General features: G+C 51.1%; 1 protein-coding gene across 4 annotated transcripts in view; it reads left to right on the top strand.

The window, feature by feature from the left end:
* The window catches only part of FAM171A1 (family with sequence similarity 171 member A1), an 86,043-nt gene that overhangs the window by 52,353 nt on the left and 10,691 nt on the right, over positions 1-22,999 (top strand). For all 4 annotated transcript variants that reach the window (XM_068156969.1, XM_068156967.1, XM_068156968.1 and 1 more), the window contains 2 exons: positions 5,760-5,918; positions 9,887-10,063. In XM_068156969.1, coding sequence (XP_068013070.1) covers positions 5,760-5,918; positions 9,887-10,063 — 336 coding nt within the window. The remainder of the gene's footprint in view (positions 1-5,759; positions 5,919-9,886; positions 10,064-22,999) is intronic.

Genomic DNA, 22,999 nt, shown 5'->3' with positions numbered 1-22,999 from the left:
ACTTGAGTGTTACAGAGCAAAAGGCACCATGTTTGCTGATCTGTGCCCTGTGGGGGAGGCTGCTCTGTCATGGGGAGCTGCCCTGAGTTCCCCAGGGAATGCTCCTCGGGGGGGGTGGTTTCATCAACTGATCAATGGCTGAACTCATCCCCAAGTGGGAGTAAACAAGTTTGGACTTGGGTGTGCCACCTGAGAACCGGAGATCACATTTCTTTCACTCTGTGTTGGATGTTTTTTCATCTAGCCCCATTTAATCATCCTTGCAGCAAACATTTTCTGGAGTTCTTACTGTCTTAAGAATTTTTTGGCTTTATTTTTTATTGCTTCCTACAGCGAGTGCCTTAAATGTAGGGGATAAAAAACCCAGAACAATTCTGCTGTCTGCATTGTGCTATCCCCTGTATAAACTTGCTTTTGTCAAGTACTGGACCCCTTAGCCAACTCAGACACTACAGGGTGAAAGCCACTGAGCTAGAAGAGTAAAACCCAACTCACCTTTGCACACGGCAGCTGCAGGATCAGTCAGGTGAACACTGTGCTTGCTGAAATGCACAGTCAAGAACCAAACATTCAGCTGACCCAGGGATCTGAGCTAACCTAGCCCAGCTGCTCTGATGGCTGAGGTAAGTCTGGCAACTGAGGGACAGGAGTGGTTAAAGACAGCTTGGTGAGCCAAAGTAAGGGAATCCCCTTCCTGGGAGCACAAGCTGAGTCCCCTTCACCAGCATTACAATTGCCATCATTTCATCTGGGCCTGGTCAGTCCCAGGCACAAATCCAGGCTGGGTGCAGACTGTGTTGAGAGCAGCCCTGCAGAAAGAGTCTTGGGGGTGTTGGTTGCTGAGCAGCTCCCCATGAGCCAGCAGTGCCCTCATGCAGCCCAGAAGGCAGCTGTGTGCTGGGCTGCATCCAGAGGAGTGTGGCCAGCAGGGCAAGAGAGGGGATTCTACCCCTGGACTCTGCTCTGCTGAGACCTCACCTCCAGTCCTGCCTCCAGTTTGGGTGTCCCAAACACTCTGCTGGAGTGAGTCCAGAGGAGAGCTGTGAAGATGATCCAAGGGCTGGAGCACCCAGGCTGAGGGAGCTGGAGTTGTTCAGCCTGGAGAAGACTCTGAAGGGATCCTACAGGAAGGCTGCAGAGGGACTTTTCCTGAGGGTGTCTAGAGACAGGACAAGGGGGAATGGTTTGAAGCTGAGGGAGAGCAGGGTTAGACTGGAGCTGAGGAAGAAGCCCTTCAGTACAAGGGTAGTGAGACTGGAATAGGCTGCCTCCTCCCTGGGGGTGTTGAAGGTGACCTTGAGCAGCAGAGTCTAGTTGAGAGGTGTCCCTGCCCATGGTGGGGAGGTTGGGGCAGTTGAGCTCTGAGGTCCCTTCCAACCTGAGCCATTGTGGGATTTAAAACTGTACCAGAGAGTTCACAAACAGGGCAACACCACTCCAAGATAACCTTGTCCTATCTGAAGGAACAGAATACAATTATGCCTTCCTGATGTCTCCTCTATGGTTCGAAGCCACCCAGACACAATAGGGTTTTTCATTAGCGTTAGCACTGGATCAAAGTGAAGCTGAAAAAGCACTGGTGGCGTGCTGAGGAGGAGCTGGAGAGCAGCTCTGCTGCTGTAGGTGTGTTCTGCAGCCTGAGAGCTGCTACTGTCTAATGGGGTAAATGAGGTGGAGGGTGCTGACCCACCAGGGATGCCAGCAGACAGCACATGAAAGCCCTGCCAGCAGCGTTCTGCTAGCAGGGTGCATTCAGGACTCTTATTCTTATGCAAATGTGCTGATATTATGCAATTAACTTAAAAAGAACAATCTTTTCATGCTTACAGCTTCCTTTCTTCACAAAAATGGGAATGTTAAAGGGCTAGAGGGACATTTAACAGCCAGCGACACTGTTTTCCACATCATCTCACCCCCCTTCCCGCCTGGAACAGATCCATTGTGTTCCCAGTACATTGATGTAACTGGTCCTGCTGGTAGAGCAGAGAAAGGATAAAGGAAGAACGTGGCAGCCAGAGCACTCTGAGTTGGGACTGGAACTCTCAGCCTTGCCCAGTAAATTCCAGTTGATAGTCCCAGCCACACTCCTTTTCTTGGGGGTTCTCTTGTGATGAAGCCTAAGTGAAAGGCAGCCTACACGTTGTTCCAGCGCTTGAATGGAGCCTCTCCAGTCTCCATCTGAACTCCTTGTTGAGCTAGTTTTGCTCTGTTACTTCTTCATTCCCCTTGCTTCAGAAGAGCTGACCAGGAGTCACCTTCGTGCAAAAGCAAGGGCAAAGCAGAGCTCATTACAGCAGGAACAAAGTGGGAATGCTGCTGGAAGCCCCAGCTGAAGGCACAGTAAGACCTGTCCGTGACAATGAGTTACCAATGGCTTTTGAATAATGAATCAAGCAAGCAGCTGCTTGTGCACTGGAGCAGCATGCCTGTGCTGGAGCAGCCAGCTCCATTTTCCTGCTGGCTTTGCAGCCTGCTGCTCTGCTCCCTCAGTAATTGCGAGGGACACGGCTGGCTGGCCACGGGGTCATCTCAGTTGGTTCATCTCAGACAGGGACAGGCTGGATTCAGCCTGCAGTGAATGGGAGCTGTGTGGGTACCCTCTGCCATCAGAGCACAAATTGAGGATGCTTCACATAGGACCTCACACAGATCAAAGCTCAGGTGCCAGCACGGTCATGCATCCAGTGTGACAAGAAGTCCCTTACAGTCCTTACTCCTTGAGGTGAGTACATCTTCAGGTGGCCAGCTGGAGCTGACAGCATTTGAATCATGGCCAGTGTGTTGACAAGAGGAGCTTTGAAGAAGACAAGATCAATACTCAGTGGTCCTTTATCTCTTGTTAGCTCCCACCAAGAGGAGAGAGCTCACAGGCCAGCATTATGCTTGCATTTGGGTTTTAGAAGCCAAAACTCTTCAGTAGAGGAGCAGTAAGAATCCACTCCCAGCCTTCAGCAAGGGCTGACTTAGTAAAAAATACTTGAAGACTCTGGTCAGCACAAGCCTTTCTCTCCATTTTACCACTTCCAGTTCCCTCAATAAGTCTATTCCCAAACATACTCCCAAATCCTGGATGCCCCCTTCCCAGAGGTGTTCAGGGCCAGGGTGGATGGGACCTTGAGCAAGCTGGGCTAGTGGGAGGTGTCCCTGCCCATGGCAGGGGGTTGGAACTGGATGATATTGAAGACCCCTTCCAACCCAACCTATTCTAGGATTCTGTGAATCTATGAATCCTCTGTGAGCTCTTCTGAAGGAGTACATGGGGTTATCTTCTGTGAGAGTGGTGAGAGAAGGCAAAAGCCTTGGTAGCTGCTTCCCTCATAAGCTTTTTGGTGGTTGCTCCTGGTCTTCTGCCCCTTTGAAGTCTCTTGCCCAGTTTGGGGAGACCCATCTGAAGAGCTGAGGGAAGAGCCATGGTGAGTGGCAGGTTCTGGGTGGATAAGAATATCAAGGAGTTGGATTCAGGGTGCAAATTAGCTACTCCACAGCAGTATATTTTGTGGATGTGCACTACCTACAGTGGGAGCTGCTTTGCTACCTCCGAGCTTGCACCCCAGCTGATTGCTGCCCAGGTTTCCTGCCAGGTTTGGGGCTCAGCCATTGGAAGGCTCTGTGTTGCCTGTTGGATTCAAGAACCTGAGCCTGCCTTTGAGCCCTCCCTGGCTGGTGAAAAGTTGGCAGCTCCTGACTCTTCCAGCGCTACAGAGCAGCCTTTTCTTATGGAGAGCCCTCCAGGTAAACTGCTGTGTGGCAGGCTCAGCAATGACTTTGCTTTTAATTCTTAAGTTAGTTCAGATCTCTGGAAATACAAAACCAATCCTTGGGAGCTTGAATAACTGATCTTACCCAGAGAGGTAGCAGAAAACCCCACCAGTTTGCTCTCAGCTGTCAGTGAGAATCCCAGTGCCAGATCCTTTGTGGCTGCTTTCATTGCATTTTCTAGGTTGTTTTGTCACTCTGGGTTCTGATCCCTGTGCTCAGCAGTGCAGTCAGAAGCTCCCTGAGGCACAGCAGAGCACTCAGGAGAGGAGGCTTCCCCCAGTTCATTGCAGTCAGCTCATTTAAATGTTGTTTTCCAATCAAGCCTGGACACTGGGTAAGGGACATGTCTTCCCTTTCCACATGGGTCTTGTTTAATGACTATCTGAGACACTTAAGGGGGCTGCCAGTCTTGAGATCCTGCTAGAAATACCTCTTTCAGGAAAGAAAGGAGAAGGGTGAATTGACTGATGTTTTTTTCCCTTGAGAATTACCAAAGGAATGACAGCTAAAATACCATCAGCTCTTTGGAGATGCTTGCCCACCTACCCAGCAGCTTTTGCTGGCCAATACAAAGTTTGTGCTGTGGAGTTTTGTGTTTTCTCACAGCTCCAGCTGCTGCAGGGAAATGTTCCAGGCTCCTGGTTAATGGCACTGGCAGTTAGAAAGCTGAGGAGATGTTTACAAGGGCTTGTAGTCGTAGGGTGAAAGGCAATGGATTGAAGCTGGAAGAGGGCAGATTGAGACTAGAGGTGAGGAAGAAATTATTGACACTGAGGGTGGGGAGACACTGGAACAGGTTGCTGCCCTGGGAGGTTGTGGATGCCCCTTCCCTGGAGGTGTTCAGGGCCAGGCTAGATTAGGCCTTGAGCAAGCTGGGCTGGTGGGAGGTGTCCCTGCCCATGGCAGGGGTTTCAGACTGGATATCTTCCAACCAAACCCATTCCATGAATCTTCCTCTCAGTGGAGTTATGTGGAACCTAAAAGCACCACCAGGGACTAACAGAAGCAGAGGCAAAGCTGGTTTGAGTTGACATCTTTGAGCCATGTAGTCAAAGGTGAATTAAGACAAAACCCTTTTGCCTCTTGGTGGTGTGCTGTGTGGGGAGTGTTCTGAGAGCATGCAGAATGGGCTGTGGATTTACGAATGGATTTGCATGTTGCACACAGGACCTTGGAGAAGGAGCCTTGCTGTGTGTTGCTAAACAGTGCTGGGGGTGAGCATCCACTGCAAAGAACTTGCTGACTTTATAAACTGGGCTTTAAATGAGACATGAAATGTCACAGTGCATGAAATACTCTTAAATCATGTTGCAAGCAAAGACCTTTCAATTATCACCTAGTGATCTTGAAAACACCACTGAGACTGTGCAAGACAGAGGAAAAGGAAAGCTCCCAAGCCAGTCATCTGCTTCTGGTTAGACCTTTGTGTGGAAAAAGGAGGGAACTTTTTATCTGGGCTTTGCCAAGTGAATCTTTTCCTGCATTTAAATAATCAGAGACTCTTACCTGAGCCCCAAAGATAGTTCATGTGGCCAAAGCTTTGTGAAAATTACATGCAGCAGTTAATTGGGACTTGGAAAATCACTTTCAAGAGTAGCAGCTGCTTTTATCTGGTCATTGCAGGAGAAACAGAACTTCAGCAAAGGTGGTGAAGTGGGTGCTTCCCTAAGCTTTCACATGTCCTGCTTCTGAGCTCAGCTTTGCTCATTAAAAGAAGCCTGTAATGGAATTGGAGGTGGTCCAGGGGAATAACACAGTCAGGAAAGCTCCTGACACTAGGTGCCTTCATGATTTTGCTTGAGAATGCTTGTAGAAAAAGAATGGGAACAGCACAATGAATGTCAAAATGGTGGCTTTGCTTCTCTCTCCTTCTGATGTCCCTGTCCTCATCAAGTGCTGTAATTTATCATGAAAAGCCTCCTATTGAATGTGCAGCCCTAACCATGGACACCTAAACACTCTGCCCACCTTGGTCTGAAAGTCACTTTGCATTTGTGCAGGTGCACGGACCCAGCCACAGGTTCACTTTCAGAGGAGATCTGTCAGGTTGCCAGAGAACACCAGCTACAGTGACCTGACAGCATACCTGACTGCAGCCAGCTCACCCTGGGAGGTGGACAGCTTCCCTTATTTGCAGGGACTGGATGGAAATGGAACAGGTAAGCTGCTGCCCTGGCTTTGCTCTGCTTCCATCTTGGTGCAGGGACTGGCTTTTGGCCATGTCACTGTTCCCATTCCAGCACACCATCTTTGCAATTCAGGCACTACAACAGGTTCAGCTGCCCTAGCAAAATGCTGCTCAGTAAGCAAAGATGAAGCACAAGGACATGGAGCTGCTGGAGAGGGTCCAGAGGACACCCAGGTGGTCAGAGGGATGGAGAACCTCCCCTATGGGGGCAGGCTGGGAGAGTTAGGGCTGTTCAGCCTGGAGAAGAGAAGGCTTCAGGGAGACCTAAGAGCAGCTTGCCAGTACCTGAAGGGGCTGGGGAGGGACTTTTTACAAAGGCCTGGGGTGACAGGATGAGGGGCAGACTGGAAGAAGCTGGATTGAGATGAGCCATGAGGAAGAAATTCTTGCCCATGAGGGTGGTGAGGCACTGCAACAGGTTGCCCAGGGAGGTTGTGGATCCCCCCTCCCTGGAGGTGTTCAAGGCCAGGTTGGATGAGGCCTTGAGCAAGCTGGGCTGGTGGGAGGTGTCCCTGCCCATGGCAGGGGCTTGGAACTGGATGATCCTTAAGGTCCTATCCAACCCCAACCATTTTGTGAATCTCTGAAAAGTCCTTGGCCTTGGGAGATCAGGGAAGTTTGTTGCACTTGTAGTTGAGAGCTAAGTCTCCAAGAACAGAGGTTAGTATGAAGGGACAAAAGATGCTTTGAGCATGCCATAGAGGAGTTCTTGACTTTTGTTTCTGTACACCAGGGGTTTAATGCTCTGTTGTTTCAGTGGCTTTGTTAAGACTTTTGAATCCAGCTTCAGTCAAAATGGTGCCACATTGATCCAGCACCAAAGGGCAAACAAAGAAAATTCCTGGTGGAAACACCACCACTGCTCAGTTCAGGGCTGTAATACATTTTTGTGATGACAACTGCCTGTTACCCTCCTTCCACTCCTCATTTAGGCTTGGCTGAAATAATTGGTGGTGTGTAGGCTGAAGAAAAATAGACCAGCTGGGCACAGCAATCTTCAAATTCCCAAAATGCTGGGGTGAAAAGAGGAAGAATGGTTTCTGTGTGTCCATCTCGAGCTGGGAAGCGAGCGGTGGACCGAGATTCAGAGCAGTGGGAAGCAGAAAAGCCTTGCTGTGCGGATGGTAGCTGAAGCTGTAGAATCAGTTGCTTGAGAGTGTTTGCCAGAGTTAGACACCTGTGAGGGTGGCCTAGCAGTAGCTAAGCCTGCTTTGAAGAGGGTCAAAGACCTCTTGAGGTGTATCCCTGCTGCTCCTCAGGGTGCACTGACTTGTGACTCCAAGTGTGCATATCTGAGTATCTCCTTTTCTGTTACAGTAAGAAAGGTAGACAGTCTGCTGCCTCACTCCAGCCCTTCTGTCTGCTCCAGTGTGTACCTCTCATCCTACCTTCTCCTATCTCTCCATCATTTTCCTCTTCTCATCTTCAGCCTTCATTTTCTCCTGGCTTTCCATACTCAGACATGATCTGCTATCTCTTGATCTTTCTGCAGACAAAGGAATGCACTTGATCTCTCTTCTGTCTGATTCTTCACCTCCTTCCTTTTATCTCTAAACCCAGAGGACAAACTGTTGACAGTGTGTGTGGGGTTCCTCTCTCCCAGGTCTTTCCCTACTACTTTGCAATGCAGCTTCCCACCCTTGACTTTATTCAGTGAAAAGAGGTCTTGCCAAGATTTCAGGTGATCATCTCTCATGGGAACTACACAACCAGGACATCATCTTTCTCCTGTGTTACCTCCTAGGCTCATATAAAACATATGGATGCACCCCTGGATTTTCAGTCTTCTGTATACTTGCATGATGGGAGGTTGGCTAGTTGAACTTGAGGCTTCTGGCTTTTACTTTAATAGCCTTCAGCTAGGAGCCTGCCACAAAACACCAGCAAAGAAATGAGGTTTGTGAAACTGGGGCCTTGTTTTCTGACTGGTGTAACCCAGACAGACAGTGCACAGTAAGTGCACTACAGTGGAGGGGAGGTGGCCCCCTCTTTTTACTAGGGGTTTATCCTGCTGTGGAAACATGAAACTTCAAAATCCCAAACTTGGATTGGCTTCCTTTTCTTCATCTCCAAGGGAAGATTTCATCTGGACAACTTTTGAAGGAATTAGAAATGAGATCACCAGCTGCTGGGGATTTTGTAGCATTTCTGTTCCAAAGAGAATCTTGCTCCTATTTTTCTGTTTGAGAATTCAAAAACCCAGCAGTAATTTGCTTGGGAGATGTTCAAGTGTTCCTGAAGACTGCCTCTTCTCTCTCTCTTCCCTTCTGTCCCCCTTCTCATCTTTCCCCAGTTACTCCTCTGTTGTTTCAGTTTATTTCCATGTCTGCAGAGTTGTGGAGAGCTCTTCTTGTTCATTCCCAGCAGCTCAGTTCTAGTGTTCATCAAAGAATCCTGGAATGGTTTGGGTTGGAAGTGACCGCCAAAGGTCACCCAGTCCAAGCCCCCTGCACTCAGCAGGGACATCCTGCACTAGAGCAGCTTGCTCAGAGCCTTCTCCAGCCTCACCTTGAATATCTCCAGGCACAAGGCCTCAACCACCTCCCCGGGAAACCTGTTGCAGTGTTCCAGCACCCTCACAGTGCAGAACTTGTTCCTCATGTCCAATCTAAATCTGCTCTGCTCTCATTTCAAACCATTGTCCCTTCTCCTGTCCCTGCAGACCTTTGCAAACAGTCCCTCTGCAGCCTTCATGCAGGCTTCTCCCGGCACTGGCAGGCTGCTGTTAGGTCTGCCTGGAGCCTTCTCTTCTGCAGGCTGAACCACCCCAGCTCCCTCAGCCTGTCCTCATCGGACACTCTTAGCTAGCTGCCATGAAGTGTGCTCCTGTTAGGTCTCCTTTTAACCAAACCAAACTTCCCATGTCTGCAGCAAAGGGCCAAGCTGGTTGCTCCCCATTGTTCCTGCTGGCTTGGAGCCGTTTGTTTCTTTATAAAGAGTCAAGTCTGGCTTTTCTCTGATTTATTTTTAGAGCTCTTCACAGGTCACCAGATGTCACAAATGACAAGCAATAAACGAAAGCTGACATTTATTGAGTCCATTCCCATTTGCTCTGCCTGTGTGCTTATCAATTTTATAGCATGAGAGAGTTTCATAAGCAGTGAGTCTAATTTAGCTTTGCAACAGAAAAGAGAAACATTCATCTTTGTAACAAGCAGTTAGGAGCTGTGCAAGGTGGCAACTGAATGCTGGAGCACCTCTTCGGTGGGGAATGGTTGGGGGAGCTGGGGTTGTTCAGCCCGGAGAAGAGAAGACTCCAGGCAGAACTAAGAGCAGCCTGCCAGTACCTGAAGGGGGCTAAAAGAAGGCTGCAGAGGGAATGTTTGCAAAGGCCTGCAGGGACAGGACAAGGGGCAATGGTTTGAAATGAGAGTAGAGCAGATTTAGATTGGATGTGAGGAGCAAGTTCTGCACCATGTGGGTGCTGGCACACTGCAACAGGCTGCCCAGGGAGGCGGTTGGGATTCTGTCCCTGGAGATCTTCAAGGTGAGACTGGCCAAGGCTCTGAGCAAGCTGCTCTAGTACAGGATGTCCCTGCTGAGTGCAGGGGGTTGGAGTGGATAACCTTTGGAGATCCCTTTTGACCCAAACCATTCTAGGATTCTTCTTGTGCAGAGAATTTCTGGGGCCTTCAAACCTGTCACTGTTGAAGGCAAGGTTGGATGAGGCCTTGAGCAAGCTAGCCTATTGGAAGGTGTCTCTGCCCATGGCAGGGGCATGGAACTAGATGATCTTTAAGGCCCCTTCCAACCCCACCCAGTCTGTGACCCCAGGTAGAATACAGAAGCACATTGCCTCTACCTGCTGTGAGTTTGGTAAGGCAGGAAAGGTAACTTCTGCTGTCCCTGGGGAAACACTTTGGTGCAGTACTGTGGTGGTGAGCCACAAGGGTGTCTGCAAAGTCCTCTAGTCACTGTGTTCGTCCCTTCTCTTGGCAGGAAACAGCACCAGGTATGACCTCACTCCTGTCACTGCAGTCAGTGTCCATCTCCTCAACAGCGATGGGACTCCCGTCCCTGTGAACGGTCCCATCTATGTCACAGTGCCTCTGCCAGCAAACAGCAACCTGAAGCACAATGCTCACGTTCCAGCCTGGAGGTTCGACCAAAAATTTGGTAGGTAACCCTTCGTGTGATTCCCTAGATGGCTTCATGGGTCTGAAACTAATGTCTGACTGCATTTGTTAACAGTGAGGTCTTCATCTTGAGACTGCCTGATGCTCTCAAGTAGAAAAGGGCAGAGAAATGAGCCTTAAAAACAGTCAGCAAGCAAAAGTCAGGGAATATTTGGCAAGGGCAGAACAGCCACTCAGCCTCAGCTGTGCAGTGCACCCAGTGTTTTACCCTGCAGGGTGATGTTTGCTGAAATGGGGCAGTTAGGCTTTCATTGCTAGCTTGTGTGCCCTGCTGCCCTTCTTTACACCTTCAAAGTGTGAAGGATTACCGTGTCCTGGTGACTCCCTTTGGTTCCTGCACTGAGCCTGCTGAAGTGTGCAGCAGATGGTTGTGATGGAAAAGAAGGAAAACCAGAGGAGTGGAAGGTGAGAAAGGTGTAGATGCTGTGAGGAAGAAGCAGGAGCCAGAAGTGTGGATCTAGGCAGGGAGCTGGTGGGGCTGTGTCCCTGCAAGGCAAACCTTCTGAGCCAGTTTGCAATCACCTCCAGGAGCAGAGCAATGAGCACAAATCCAGCAGCCAGAGGAAGGGAGGAGAGGGAGGAAGGGAGCAGAAGAGGAACTGATGGGTTTGCTGCCTTCTTACCTGTGTTTGCTGAGAAGGGAGCACGGCTTTTCAGGCAGCAGGGCTGGAAATCTGCTGTCAGAATCTGGCTGCACTGGAGAGTGAAGCAGTAGGATTTAATGAAGAGCAAACTTCATCATGGTATTAAAGTGAGTAGTAGAAGAAGGGGACAAAGAATGTATTCAGGTTCCTCCCTAATGTGAAAGGGCACTTTGCAGGTTTCACTGCTGCTTGGCTTTCAGGAAGCCAAGACAACTTCCTGACACTGCTTATGGCTGGTGAACCTAGGCATTCCTGGGTTCTCACTCATTCAACACTAGAATTAGAATAAACTTTATTAGAATAAACCAAACCAGGTTGGAAGAGACCTTCAAGATCATCGTGTCCAACCCATCAACCAATCCAACCCACCCAAACAGCTAACCCATGGCACCAAGCACCCTGTCAAGTCTCCTTCTGAACACCTTCAATGACGGCGACTCCACCACCTCCCCGGGCAACCCATTCCATAGCGCAATCACTCTTTCTGTATAGAACTTCTTCCTAACATCCAACCTGAACCTCCCCTGGCGCAGCTTGAGACTGTGTCCTCTTGTTCTGGTACTGGGTGCCTGGGAGAAGAGACCATCATCAGCCTGTCTACAACCTCCCTTCAGGTAGTTGTAGAGAGTGATAAGGTCACCCCTAAGTCTCCTCTTCTCCAGGCTAAGCAGCCCCAGCTCCCTCAGCCTCTCCTCATAGGGCTTGTGTTCCAAACCCCTCACCAACTTTGTTGCTCTTCTCTGGACTCGTTCCAGCAAGTCAACATCCTTCCTAAACTGAGGGGCCCAGAACTGGACACAGTACTCGAGGTGTGGCCTAACCAGTGCAGTGTACAGGGGCAGAATGACCTCCCTGCTCCTGCTGGCCACACTGTTCTTGATGCAGGCCAGGATGCCATTGGCCCTCTTGGCTGCCTGGGCACACTGCAGGCTCATGTTAAGCCTACCATCAACCAGCACCCCCAGATCCCTCTCTGCCTGGCTGCTCTCTAGCCACTCTGACCCCAGCCTGTAGCACTGCATGGGGTTGTTGTGGCCAATGTGCAGAACCCGGCACTTGGATGTGTTCAATCTCATGCCGTTGGATTCTGCCCATCTGTCCAGCCTGTCGAGGTCTCTCTGCAGAGCCTCTCTACCCTCCAGCAGATCAACTCTTGCCCCCAGCTTGGTGTCATCAGCAAATTTACTGATGATGGACTCAATGCCCTCATCCAGGTCATCAATAAAGATGTTAAAGAGCACAGGGCCCAGCACTGATCCTTGGGGCACACCACTAGTGCCTGGCTGCCAGCTGGATGTGGCACCATTCACCACCACTCTCTGGGCTCGGCCCTCCAGCCAGTTCCTAACCCATCGCAGTGTGCTCCCGTCCAAGCCATGGGCTGACAGCTTGGCCAGCAGTTTGCTATGGGGGACGGTGTCAAAGGCCTTGCTGAGGTCCAGGTAGACTACATCCACAGGCCTCCCCACATCCACCAGGCGGGTCACCTGATCATAGAAGGAGATCAGGTTGGTCAGGCAGGACCTGCCCTTCCTAAATCCATGCTGGCTAGGCCTGATCCCTTGGCCATCCTGTAAGTGTTGTGTTATTGAACTCAGGATGACCTGTTCCATGATCTTGCCTGGCACTGAGGTCAGGCTGACAGGCCTGTAATTCCCTGGCTCATCCAACCGGCCCTTCTTATGGATGGGCACCACGTTGGCCAGCTTCCAGTCCTCTGGGACCTCGCCAGTGAGCCAGGACTGCTGGAAAATTATGGAGAGTGGCTTGGCCAGCTCATCTGCCAGCTCTCTCAGCACCCTAGGATGAATCCCATCTGGTCCCATGGACTTGTGGGGATCCAAGCTGCTAAGGAGAGTTCCAACTACCGCCTCATGGAACATAGGGAAACTGTGCAGCTCCCTGGCTCCTTCTGCTAGCTCTGCAGGCCAGCTGTCAGGAAGACGTTCTGCCCTTCTAGTAAAAATTGAGGCAAAGAAGGTGTTAAGTATCTCTGCCTTTTCCTTATCCTTGGTTACAATGTTCCCCTCCGTATCCACCAAGGAGTGGAGGTTTTCCTTCCCCTTCCTCTTACTATTAATGTATTTATAGAAGGACTTTTTGTTGTCCTTCACAGTAGAGGCCAGTTTAAGTTCCAAGGGTGCTTTTGCCTCCCTAATTCTCTTCCTACAAGACCTAGCAACATCCTTAAACATTCTGTGGGTTGCCTCCCCTCGCTTCCAAAGGTGATACACCCTCTTTTTTTCCCTCAGACAGAAGCCTGCCCCATGCTTGCTTTCCACAAGAAGCAGGCCTTCCATCCCCAGCCCTACCTAGCAGCTGTGGTGGAGCCCAGCCTGCCTCCGGGCTGCATACTCCCTGCTAGTAAAAATGGCTCAGATTTGGACTGTGGAGCTTTCTCACTTGTGGCCAAACTCCTGTGCCCCTGTGGTGTGGCTGCACAAGGTCTCAGTGTGGGTTTTACTTAGCATATGAAGAGCTGCTTGTCCTGGTGTGTGCAGCAGATGTTAGGACAGATCAGAATGAGCCCCTTCATTAGTGTTGCAGGTTTGAGGCTCCCAGGCTTGAGGCAAGTCTAACTTTGTCTGCATCATGAGGAACTGCTGGAGCACTTGTGTCACTGGGAGGGGAGGGCATGAGGGCCACTAAACAAACTGCCTCTTTGCCAGGCCTCTCAGCTTCACAAAACCCTGGAGAAAAATGCACTGAAGATGTCATGCCTGGGCTCCAGCTCACACCTAGCTGAAGTAAGCATCTTCCCATGCAGCCAAAGCTGTTGAACAAAGATGCATTGAAGCTGGGACTGCAGCATGCCAGTTGCAGCAGAATGTTGGCCATGTCCCAAGCAATTTAAGTTAGAGTAGCCCTAATTTAATAAGTGGAGCTGCAACTTCATCTTGTGCAGGCCCCATTAGCACCACAAAGGCTGTCAAACCAGCCATGTGTAGCATGGATGTGGTGGCACCCTGGCATTAACCTCCCCTTGGACATCAAAGGGAGGAGGATGGATAAGGACTGGGATGACTCCATGATGGAGAAATCCTTAAGTGACAAATAAATTGTTGTAACCCATTTTCTGTGCCCTGTCAGGATGGACCTCTCACATGAATCAGGCCAATCCCAGGCACAAATCCAGGCTGGGTGCAGAGGGGGTCAAGAGCAGCTCTGCAGAAAGAGCCTTAGGGGTGTTGGTTGCTGAGCAGCTCCCCATGAGCCAGCAGTGCCCTCATGCAGCCCAGAAGGCAGCTGTGTGCTGGGCTGCATCCAGAGGAGTGTGGCCAGCAGGGCAAGAGAGGGGGTTCTGCCCCTGGACTCTCCTCTGCTGAGACCCCACCTCCAATCCTGCCTCCAGTTCTGGTGTCCCCAGCACAAGAAGGACACAAAGCTGCTGGAGTGAGTCCAGAGGAGGCCACAAAGATGATCCAAGGTCTGGAGCACCTCTGCTGTGAGGACAGGCTGAGGGAGCGGGGGTTGTTCAGCCTGGAGAAGACTCCAGGGGGACCTTAGAGCTGCCTGCCAGTACCTAAAGGGATCCTACAGGAAGGCTGCAGAGAGACTTCTCCTGAGGGTGTCTAGAGACAGGACAAGGGGGAATGGTTTGAAGCTGAGGCAGAGCAGGGTTAGACTGGAACCAAGGAAGAAGTTCATTAGCAGGAGGGTGGTGAGACTCTGGAATAGCTGAGTCTAATTTAGAGGTGTCCCTGCCCATGGTGAGGAGATTGGAACAGATGATCTCTGAGGTCTCTTCCAACTTGAGCCATTCTGTGATTCTGTGACCTCATTACTCTGATTTCCACCACCTCACCACCCCCCCACCCCACCCCACCCCCCAAATTCCAGTGCCAGGCATGCAGGCATGTTTTGGTCTTTCCTTAATTGCTTTTCAGTGGTTTCAATGTTCACAGTTGATTCTGAAGATGGAGGCAATGCCAGAGATGGGAACTGTGCCTATGTGAGCAGGCAGGAAAGCTGCACTTCCCTGGTGCATTAGCAGGGCAGTGGGGGCTTGGTGGTGTAAGCCATTGTCCTTGTTTGAAGCCATGTGGTGGTCAGCATTGCTGCACCAGGTGCCATTTCCGCTCTGAAAAGCTGAAATCCTTCTTGCTTGTAGTGGAGGGAGTGAGGAGAGTGCAGAAATACCTCAAACAACTTTTAATCCTTAGAATCTCAGATGTTTTGCTGAGCTCATGGTGTGCTGCTGTGGAATCTGATTGGAAGTGCAGAGATTTTGTGGCTTTTCTGCCAAAATGAGGCATGTTTGCATGTTCCAGCAATCAAAAATCATTGCTGGCTTTTGAGGCTGTTTACCATCAACAGTCTGTATTTTCATGACCAGGGTTTCTGTCCCTGTGAGAGAGCTGGGGAGGGAAGGGGGAGAAGCATCCCGAGTCAGCTGCAGGCTGAGGGTGGCTCTGGTGACACTGAGGAGCACACAGCCAGAAGCAGCAGGCTGCCATCAAAGCCAGACAATCTGCTGCATCTCTTTGACACCCTTCCAAGGGAGAGTTTGCATGACAAACCACCCTGCCTGCCTTGCCTGCACGGCAGCCACATGAAAGCAGCAACACCTTGCTGAACAATTAACTGCAGTAGCTACTGTCTGTGCCCTGGGGACACTGAAGGGTGAAGGAGGACATCCAGCCTTGTTCTTCTGTTGGAGATGCACTCCACATTGTTGAGGACAAGGACTCAAGACATTGAGGGGCTGGAGTGTGTCCAGAGAAGGGCAAGGAAGCTGGGGAAGGGTCTGGAGAACAGGGCTGGTGAGGAGCAGCTGAGGGAGCTAGGGGTGTTTAGTGTGAAGAGGAGGCTGAGGGGAGACCTCATTGCTCTCTACAGCTCTCTGGGAGGAGGCTGCAGTGAGGTGAGGGGTCAATCTCTTTTCCTCAGTATCAGGTGATACAAGAAGAAATGGTCTGAAATTGTGCCAGGGGAGGGTTAGGTTGGAGATGAGGACAAATTTCTTTGCTGCAGGAGTGGTCAGCCAGAATGGATTTAGGAAGGGCAGGTCCTGCCTGACCAACCTGATCTCCTTCTATGATCAGGTGACTGCCTGGGGGATGTGGGGAGGCCTGTGGATGTAGTCTACCTGGACTTCAGCAAGGCCTTTGACACCGTCCCCCATAGCAAACTGCTGGCCAAGCTGTCAGCTCATGGCTTGGACGGGAGCACACTGCGATGGGTTAGGAACTGGCTGGAGGGCCGAGCCCAGAGAGTGGTGGTGAATGGTGCCACATCCAGCTGGCAGCCAGGCACTAGTGGTGTGCCCCAAGGATCAGTGCTGGGCCCTGTGCTCTTTAACATCTTTATTGATTATCTGGATGAGGGCACTGAGTCCATCATCAGTAAATTTGCTGACGACACCAAGCTGGGGGCAGGAGTTGACCTGCTGGAGGGTAGAGAGGCTCTGCAGAGGGACCTCGACAGGCTGGACAGATGGGCAGAGTCCAAGGGCATGAGATTTAACACATCCAAGTGCTGGGTTCTGCACATTGGCCACAACAACCCCATGCAGAGCTACAGGCTGGGGTCAGAGGGGCTGGAGAGCAGCCAGGCAGAGAGGGACCTGGGGGTGCTGGTTGATGGTAGGCTGAATATGAGCCTTCAGTGTGCCCAGGCAGCCAAGAGGGCCAATGGCATCCTGGCCTGCATCAGGAACAGTGTGGCCAGCAGGAGCAGGGAGGTCATTCTGCCCCTGTACACTGCACTGGTTAGGCCACACCTCGAGTACTGTGTCCAGTTCTGGGCCCCTCAGTTTAGGAAGGATGTTGACTTGCTGGAACGAGTCCAGAGAAGGGCAATGAAGTTGGTGAGGGGTTTGGAACACAAGCCCTATGAGGAGAGGCTGAGGGAACTGGGGTTGCTTAGCCTGGAGAAGAGGAGACTCAGGGGTGACCTTACTGCTCTCTACAGCTACCTGAAGGGAGGTTGTAGACAGGTGGGGGTTGGTCTCTTCTCCCAGGCAGCCAGCACCAGAACAAGAGGACACAGTCACAGGCTGTGCCAGGGGAGGTACAGGTTGGATGTTAGGAAGAAGTTCTATACAGAGAGAGAGATTTCCCATTGGAATGGGCTGCCTGGGGAGGTGGTGGAGTCGCTGCCATTGGAGGTGTTCAGGAGGAGACTTGATGGGGTGCTTGGTGCCATGGGTTAGCTGTTTGGGTGGGTTGGATTGGTTGATGGGTTGGACACGATGATCTTGAAGGTCTCTTCCAACCTGGTCTGGTCTATTCTAAATAAAGGTTTATTCTAAATAAAGGAATTAGCACAGACTGCCCAGGGAGGTGGTGGAGTCCCCATCCCTGGAGGTCTTCCAGAAATGTGTGGCCATGGCACCTCTGGGCCATAGTTTGATGGCCATGGTGGTGTTGGGTTGAAGGTTGGACTGGATGATCTTAGAAGGCTTTTCCAACCCAGATGGTTCTGTGATTCCAGCACCTCTCTGCAGCATATCCTAGTGTTGGTGCTCTGGTGTTGTGGAGATAGACACACTGAAGCACTACTTGATCATTCTGTGCTGCTGACATACCCATTGAATCAGAGAACAGTTTAGGTGGAAAAGACCTAAAGCTCAAGTCCAACGTTTAAGCCAGCACTGCCACCTCCACCACTAAACCATGTCCCTCAGCACTACATCTACACAGCTTTTAATCATAGACTCACAGAGTGGCTCAGGTTGGAAGGGACCTCAGAGGTATCTCCTCCAACCTCCCCACTGTGGGCAGGGACACCTCTCAACTAGACTCAGCTGCTCAAGGCCTCATCCAGCCTGGCCTTCAACACCCCCAGGGAGGAGGCAGCCACAACCTCCCTGGGCAGCCTATTCCAGAGTCTCACCACCCTCCTACTGAAGAACTTCTTCCTCAGCTCCAGTCTAACCCTGCTCTGCCTCAGCTTCAAACCATTCCCCCTTGTCCTGTCTCTAGACACCCTCGGGAAAAGTCCCTCTGCAGCCTTCCTGTAGGATCCCTTCAGATACTGGCAGGCAGCTCTAAGGTCCCCCTGGAGTCTTCTCTTCTCCAGGCTGAACCACCCCAGCTCCCTCAGCCTGTCCTCAAAGCAGAGATACTCCAGCCCTTGGATCACCTTCATGGCCTTCCTCTGGTGCTGCTCCAGCAGGTCCATGTCTCTCTTGTGTTGGGGGCCCCAGAACTGGAGGCAGTATTTGAGGAGAGGTCTCATCAGAGCAGAGTCAAGAGGCAGAATCCCCTCCAGGGATAATGGCTCCACCATGTTCCTGGGCAGTCTCTCTCTTGTGCTTCCACTGCTTGGAGAGTGGCTTCATTTCATAGTGCACAGGTAAAGGCTTGCACACAGAGACTTGGATTCCCCTTTTTCCCTCAGCACTGGGTGTTGCTGAGTTGGTGGCTTTTAAATTTCCCCTCCCAAGTCCTGTCTTGTTTTTCTCAAAATCTGAAGGGGCTGGAAATCATTTCTTTTTCTCTTGATCTGTAACCAGGTGGTTGGGATCATGACTTCCCTGTGTATTTGCCTGGATGTCAGTAGTGTTTACAGCAATGGAATTCATCTCTCTATTCTTGGACACCAGGTTTCTGTCCAGGACTCCTTCCCAGCCTTCTTCAGTCAGCAGCGAATACTCCAATGAATAGTGAATTTTGTACCTCCTGTCTCACTTCCAGCTCCCTCCAGCTGGACTGAGTAATGCAGCACTTGCTGAGCTGTGTTCTCATCCCCCAGTGAGATGGTTCCTGCTCCATGCTGAGGTGTCTGGTTTCCATTGGATTCAGTCAGCTAAAGCTCAGACCAGCGGTCTCCAGTTTGATCCCACGTGTCTTGGAGGCATTGTGTTGCACCTAGAACCTCCAGATCCACATGTAGAGCTGTGTGAGGGACTTAGAAATATTCCCAAATACTCCAGAGTGCATAATAAGGAACGTGGATCAGTCCTTCCGTGGCAGCATCGATGCATCTGCCAGTTTATGGAGCACCTCTGCTGTGAGGACAGGCTGAGGGAGCTGGGGTGGTTCAGCCTGGAGAAGAGAAGACTCCAGGGGGACCTTAGAGCTGCCTGCCAGGACCTAAAGGGATCCTACAGGAAGGTTGCAGAGAGACTTTTCCTGAGGGTGTCTAGAGACAGGACAAGGGGGAATGGTTTGAAGCTGAGGCAGAGCAGGGTTAGACTGGAGCTGGGGAAGAAGTTCTTCAGTAGGAGGGTGGTGAGACTCTGGAATAGGCTGCCCAGGGAGAATGCTTCCTCCCTGGGGGTGTTGAAGGCCAGGCTGGATGAGGCCTTGAGCAGCTGAGTCTAGTTGAGAGGTGTCCCTGCCCATGGCTGGGAGGTTGGAGGAGATGATCTCTGAGGTCCCTTCCAACCTGAGCCATTCTGGGATTATTAATACCACTGAATCACAGGAAAATATTTTTCAGCACTGCTTGCAATCTCTTGTAGCAAAGGAGTCTCAAACGAAGGGGTTAAACCTCCACCCTTTTGGTCCTTCTCTTCAAATGTGTTACTTCTTATGCACTGTGTATAGCTGAAGCTCAGAGTGCTGCTTGTTCTTCTTCCTCCCTGCACCCTTGGTGTGCATCTGTGAGGTAACCTTGCTGTCTTTAAGTTACCATCTTTTGGGCAGTGTGGAGACTTTCAAGAGCTGTCTGGATGTGCTCCTGTGTGAGCTGCCCTGGGTCACCCTGCTCTGTCAGAGGGGTTGGATGATCTCCAGAAGTCCCTACCATTCTCTGATTCTATGAGAGTGACAGCTGCAGGCAGGCATTGAGTTTCTGTACATCTTCATCCAGCTCACTGCACTTATATTTGTAAATCAGATGATTGCAAAAGCCTCTTGATTGAAGCTTTCTCTGTGGTAGCAGCCATAATCCACCCAGAGGGCAGAAGGACTGATGTGTTCAGATCTTAAAAATAAAGCCTGCTCCTTTGTGCTGCCAACGTGCTCAGCTTCTGACTGCATCCCCTGCGTGACAGAGGAGAAGCATTGCACAGCTTCTGCAGCCTGCTCTTTCTTCTGGCTCTGGGTGTGAGCCTCTGAACCTGGGGAGGTCACTTGCCCTGGAAAACACAGAGTGCCAGGCTGGAAGAGACCCCAAGGCTCATCTGTTCCACCCTTTCTAGGTGACAGTGCAGCTGAACTGAGCTGGTCCAGCACCCTGCCAAGCTGAGTCTGCAAACTGCCCAGTGCAGAGACTCCACTGCTTCCCCTGCAAGATGATTCAAATGTCCAGCTGTGCTCATGGGGAAACATTTTCTTCTGGAGCCCAATGGGAATCTCCCCAGGAGTACCTTGTCCCCATCACCCCTTGTTGTTTCCATGGGACTCCTTGGGGAAAGGGAGTCTCCATGCTCCTGGTATGTATGTACTGGACCATGGTGACAAGGTCTCCCTTAAGCCTTCTCTTCTCCAGGCTGACCAGACCCAGCTCTCTCAGCCTCTCCTCACGTGGCAGGGCTGCCAAGAAGAACTGCCTGCAGCTGCACATAGGGCCTCAGACATCATGCAACAGCTCACTGGGTTTTCTGCACTTGAGAAGTGGGCATGTTGAGGAAAAGAGATTCCCTGCCCCCAAAAGCTTGAGTTCAGTACAGTCAGATGCAGCACATTTGGTTCTAGATGGTGATATGGAGATTTGCTCCCCAGAGCTCATGGTTAGACTATTACTGCAGTGTGCAATTTGATTTTTGACTCTCTTGATCTCAGCTCTGAAGGTTCAGTTCTTTTCCAGACTCAATACACCCAGGAATAGAGATCTTCAGCTAACTGCTCTCCAAGAATTTCATATTTTGTGTGTTGCCATAGAAATGGTAGCTACCAAACCCAGCTTTCACCATGTCTGATGTCTACACAATAGGTGCAGATAGAACTGCAGAGTAGTAGTCAGACCTCAGCACTGAAAGGAAAAGAAGCTCTTCCCCTGCTGCTGCCCTGTATAGCTCCTGAGGTATGTTCTCAGTGCTGTGGTTCCTCTGGAGAGGTGTGGTGGGTCACAGGGAGCAGCTGTGCTTTTTGCTCAAGGTGTGTGTTGGGTTTGAAGTGAATGTGGTGGCTCACACATGTGAGGGTGATGTGAATGTCCTTGCCTGTGGCAGGGAGCTTGGAGCTAGATGATCTTTAAGGTCCTTTCCAACCCAAACCGTTCTATGCATCTAAGGATGGATTGTTTTGTCCTCTCCCCACCTCTTAGAGTTAAATTTGTAGCAGAGCAGACACAGTATGGCATGGTGGTAGAGCTTAAGAGGACCTTGATGAAGTCTGCTTGGTGCCAAAGTGCAGTGATCTGTGTAAAAGTGATAGAATCATCAACTGTTTGGGTTGAAAGAGCTCATCTAGTCCAGGCCCCAGGGCTGGCTTAGGTAGGCATGGGGACTGTGGTTGTTGGTTGATTGTAGAGTCAGGGGGATCCAGCTGAAAACCAAGAGTAACCAACCATGACTTCTGAGACCAAGCTCTAGGAATGGACTCTGTTGGATGGTTGTGCTGGTTTGGGCTGGAGTTGAGTTCATGTTCTGCAGAGCAGCTGCTACAGGGCTGTGCTTTGGGCTTGTGCTGGAAACTGTGCTGATAGTGGAGATGTTTCTGCTCTTGCTGAGCAGAGCTTACACAGAGCCAAGGTCTTCCCTGCTCCCCACCACAGCAGAAAGCAGGCTGGGGGTGCACAAGGAGTTGGGAGGAGACACAGCTGGGACAGCTGACCCCAGGTGACCAAAGGGATATTCCCCACCGTGGCACATTGTGCTTGGCAATAGAGCTGGGGGACAAGGGAGGAAGGGGGAACATGCAGAGTGATGCCATTTGTCTTCCCAAGTCACCCTTCCAGGTGATGGAGCCCTGCTGAGCACCTCCTGCCCATGGAGCCCTGCTCTGCTGCAGATGGCTCAGCACCTCCTGCCCACAGGAAGTGGGGAAGGGATTCCTTGGCTTGCTTTGTGTGTGTGGCTTTTGCTTTACCTGTTCAGGTCCCTTCATCCCAGCACACGAGTTTGCTCACTCTTTCTCCTGCAGTTCTCTCCCTCATCCAAGCAGGGCAGGGTGAGATCCAGCAGCTGCCTGGTGTTCAGTTGCCTGCTGGGGTTGAACCACCCCAGTGTTATAAGTGGCCCTGCAGCACCACCTACAGCAGGCATGCAGCAGAAGGTGTGAAGAGGTTGGCAACAACGTTTCAGAAGTGAAGACCTTCATTGGGCTTGTGCAGCTGCTTGAAAGGGAGAGGAGTTGGAGACTGATGGAAATACAGACAGGAGTGAGACGTCTGGGTGGGGCTGGAAGAGGTGAGGAGGGCCTGGGGTGAGGGGGCACTTGGTGCCATGGTTTAGTAGGCATGAGGTCTTGGGTGACAGGTTGGACTTGATGATCTCTGAGGTCTTTTCCAACCTTACTGATTCTATGATCAGACCCCAGTATGTGTCTGCTTCCACTTGAAGCTTGAAAAGCAGGAGCTGAGCGTGAGCAGGATGTGAGGCTGAAGGAGGGAGCAGGTAGGCAGTGCTCTGGGCTGCCTGCTGCTTTCATTTGCTCAGTAACTGAATGTGACTGATGATATGAGAGAGCCAGGAGGAAAGGCAGCATCTTCTGTGTACTCCAGTGAGCGTGGATGCTGGTCCAGCAAGCAGAGCTAAGCCTACTCTTTGGGAATGTCATTACTGAGGGGTAATTGCATCGGGAAGTCGTTGTCTTTAATCAGCCTCTTCTGGCATTGTGGGAGGAAATGCTGAGGGGATCCAAGGAGTTCAGGAAGCTCTCTGGGCAGGCCCAGACCTGGTCAGAATTGTGAGTGATGAGAGCTGGCTTCTGCTCAGCACTTGAGAGGTGACTGAAAGACCAAAAACAACAGAGGTGGCAAAAACTACAGAGCTTCTCAGGCACTAACCTGAGCCAGCGGACTTCCATGCAGGAACCTTTAGGGTGTGATGGGAAAAGCACTTCCCTCCCAGTACCCAAGGTAAGGGTGGTGCTGCTGGAGCAGTGGCAGAGCTCAGCCCTCCAAGGCTTGAGGAGCAAATCCTGTGAGAGTGGAGGGGGAGCTCAGTGGAGAAGGGTGAAGGGGGAGCTCTGGAGAGCAATGAAGGGGGGGAGCTCAGTGGAGAAGTGTGAAGGGGGAGCTCTGGAGAGCAATGAAGGGGGGAGTTCAGTGGAGAAAGGTGAAGGGGGAGCTCTGGAGAGCAATGAAGGGGGGAGCTCAGTGAAGAAGGTTGAAGGGGTGATCTCAGTGGAGCTCAGTGAAGGTGCAAGCTCAGGACAGGGACATTTATTTTTTTGATGTTGCCTAGCAACTCCAAGCACAAAATTGAGATATTAACT

The sequence above is a fragment of the Melanerpes formicivorus genome, unplaced genomic scaffold (genome assembly GCF_026170545.1).
Source record: "Melanerpes formicivorus ecotype bairdi unplaced genomic scaffold, bMelFor1.0.p_v2 SCAF_35, whole genome shotgun sequence".
In the NCBI taxonomy this organism is placed as follows: domain Eukaryota; kingdom Metazoa; phylum Chordata; class Aves; order Piciformes; family Picidae; genus Melanerpes; species Melanerpes formicivorus.
The sequence above is the reverse complement of the archived record's forward strand: the minus strand, read 5'-3'. Positions and strand labels throughout refer to the sequence as shown.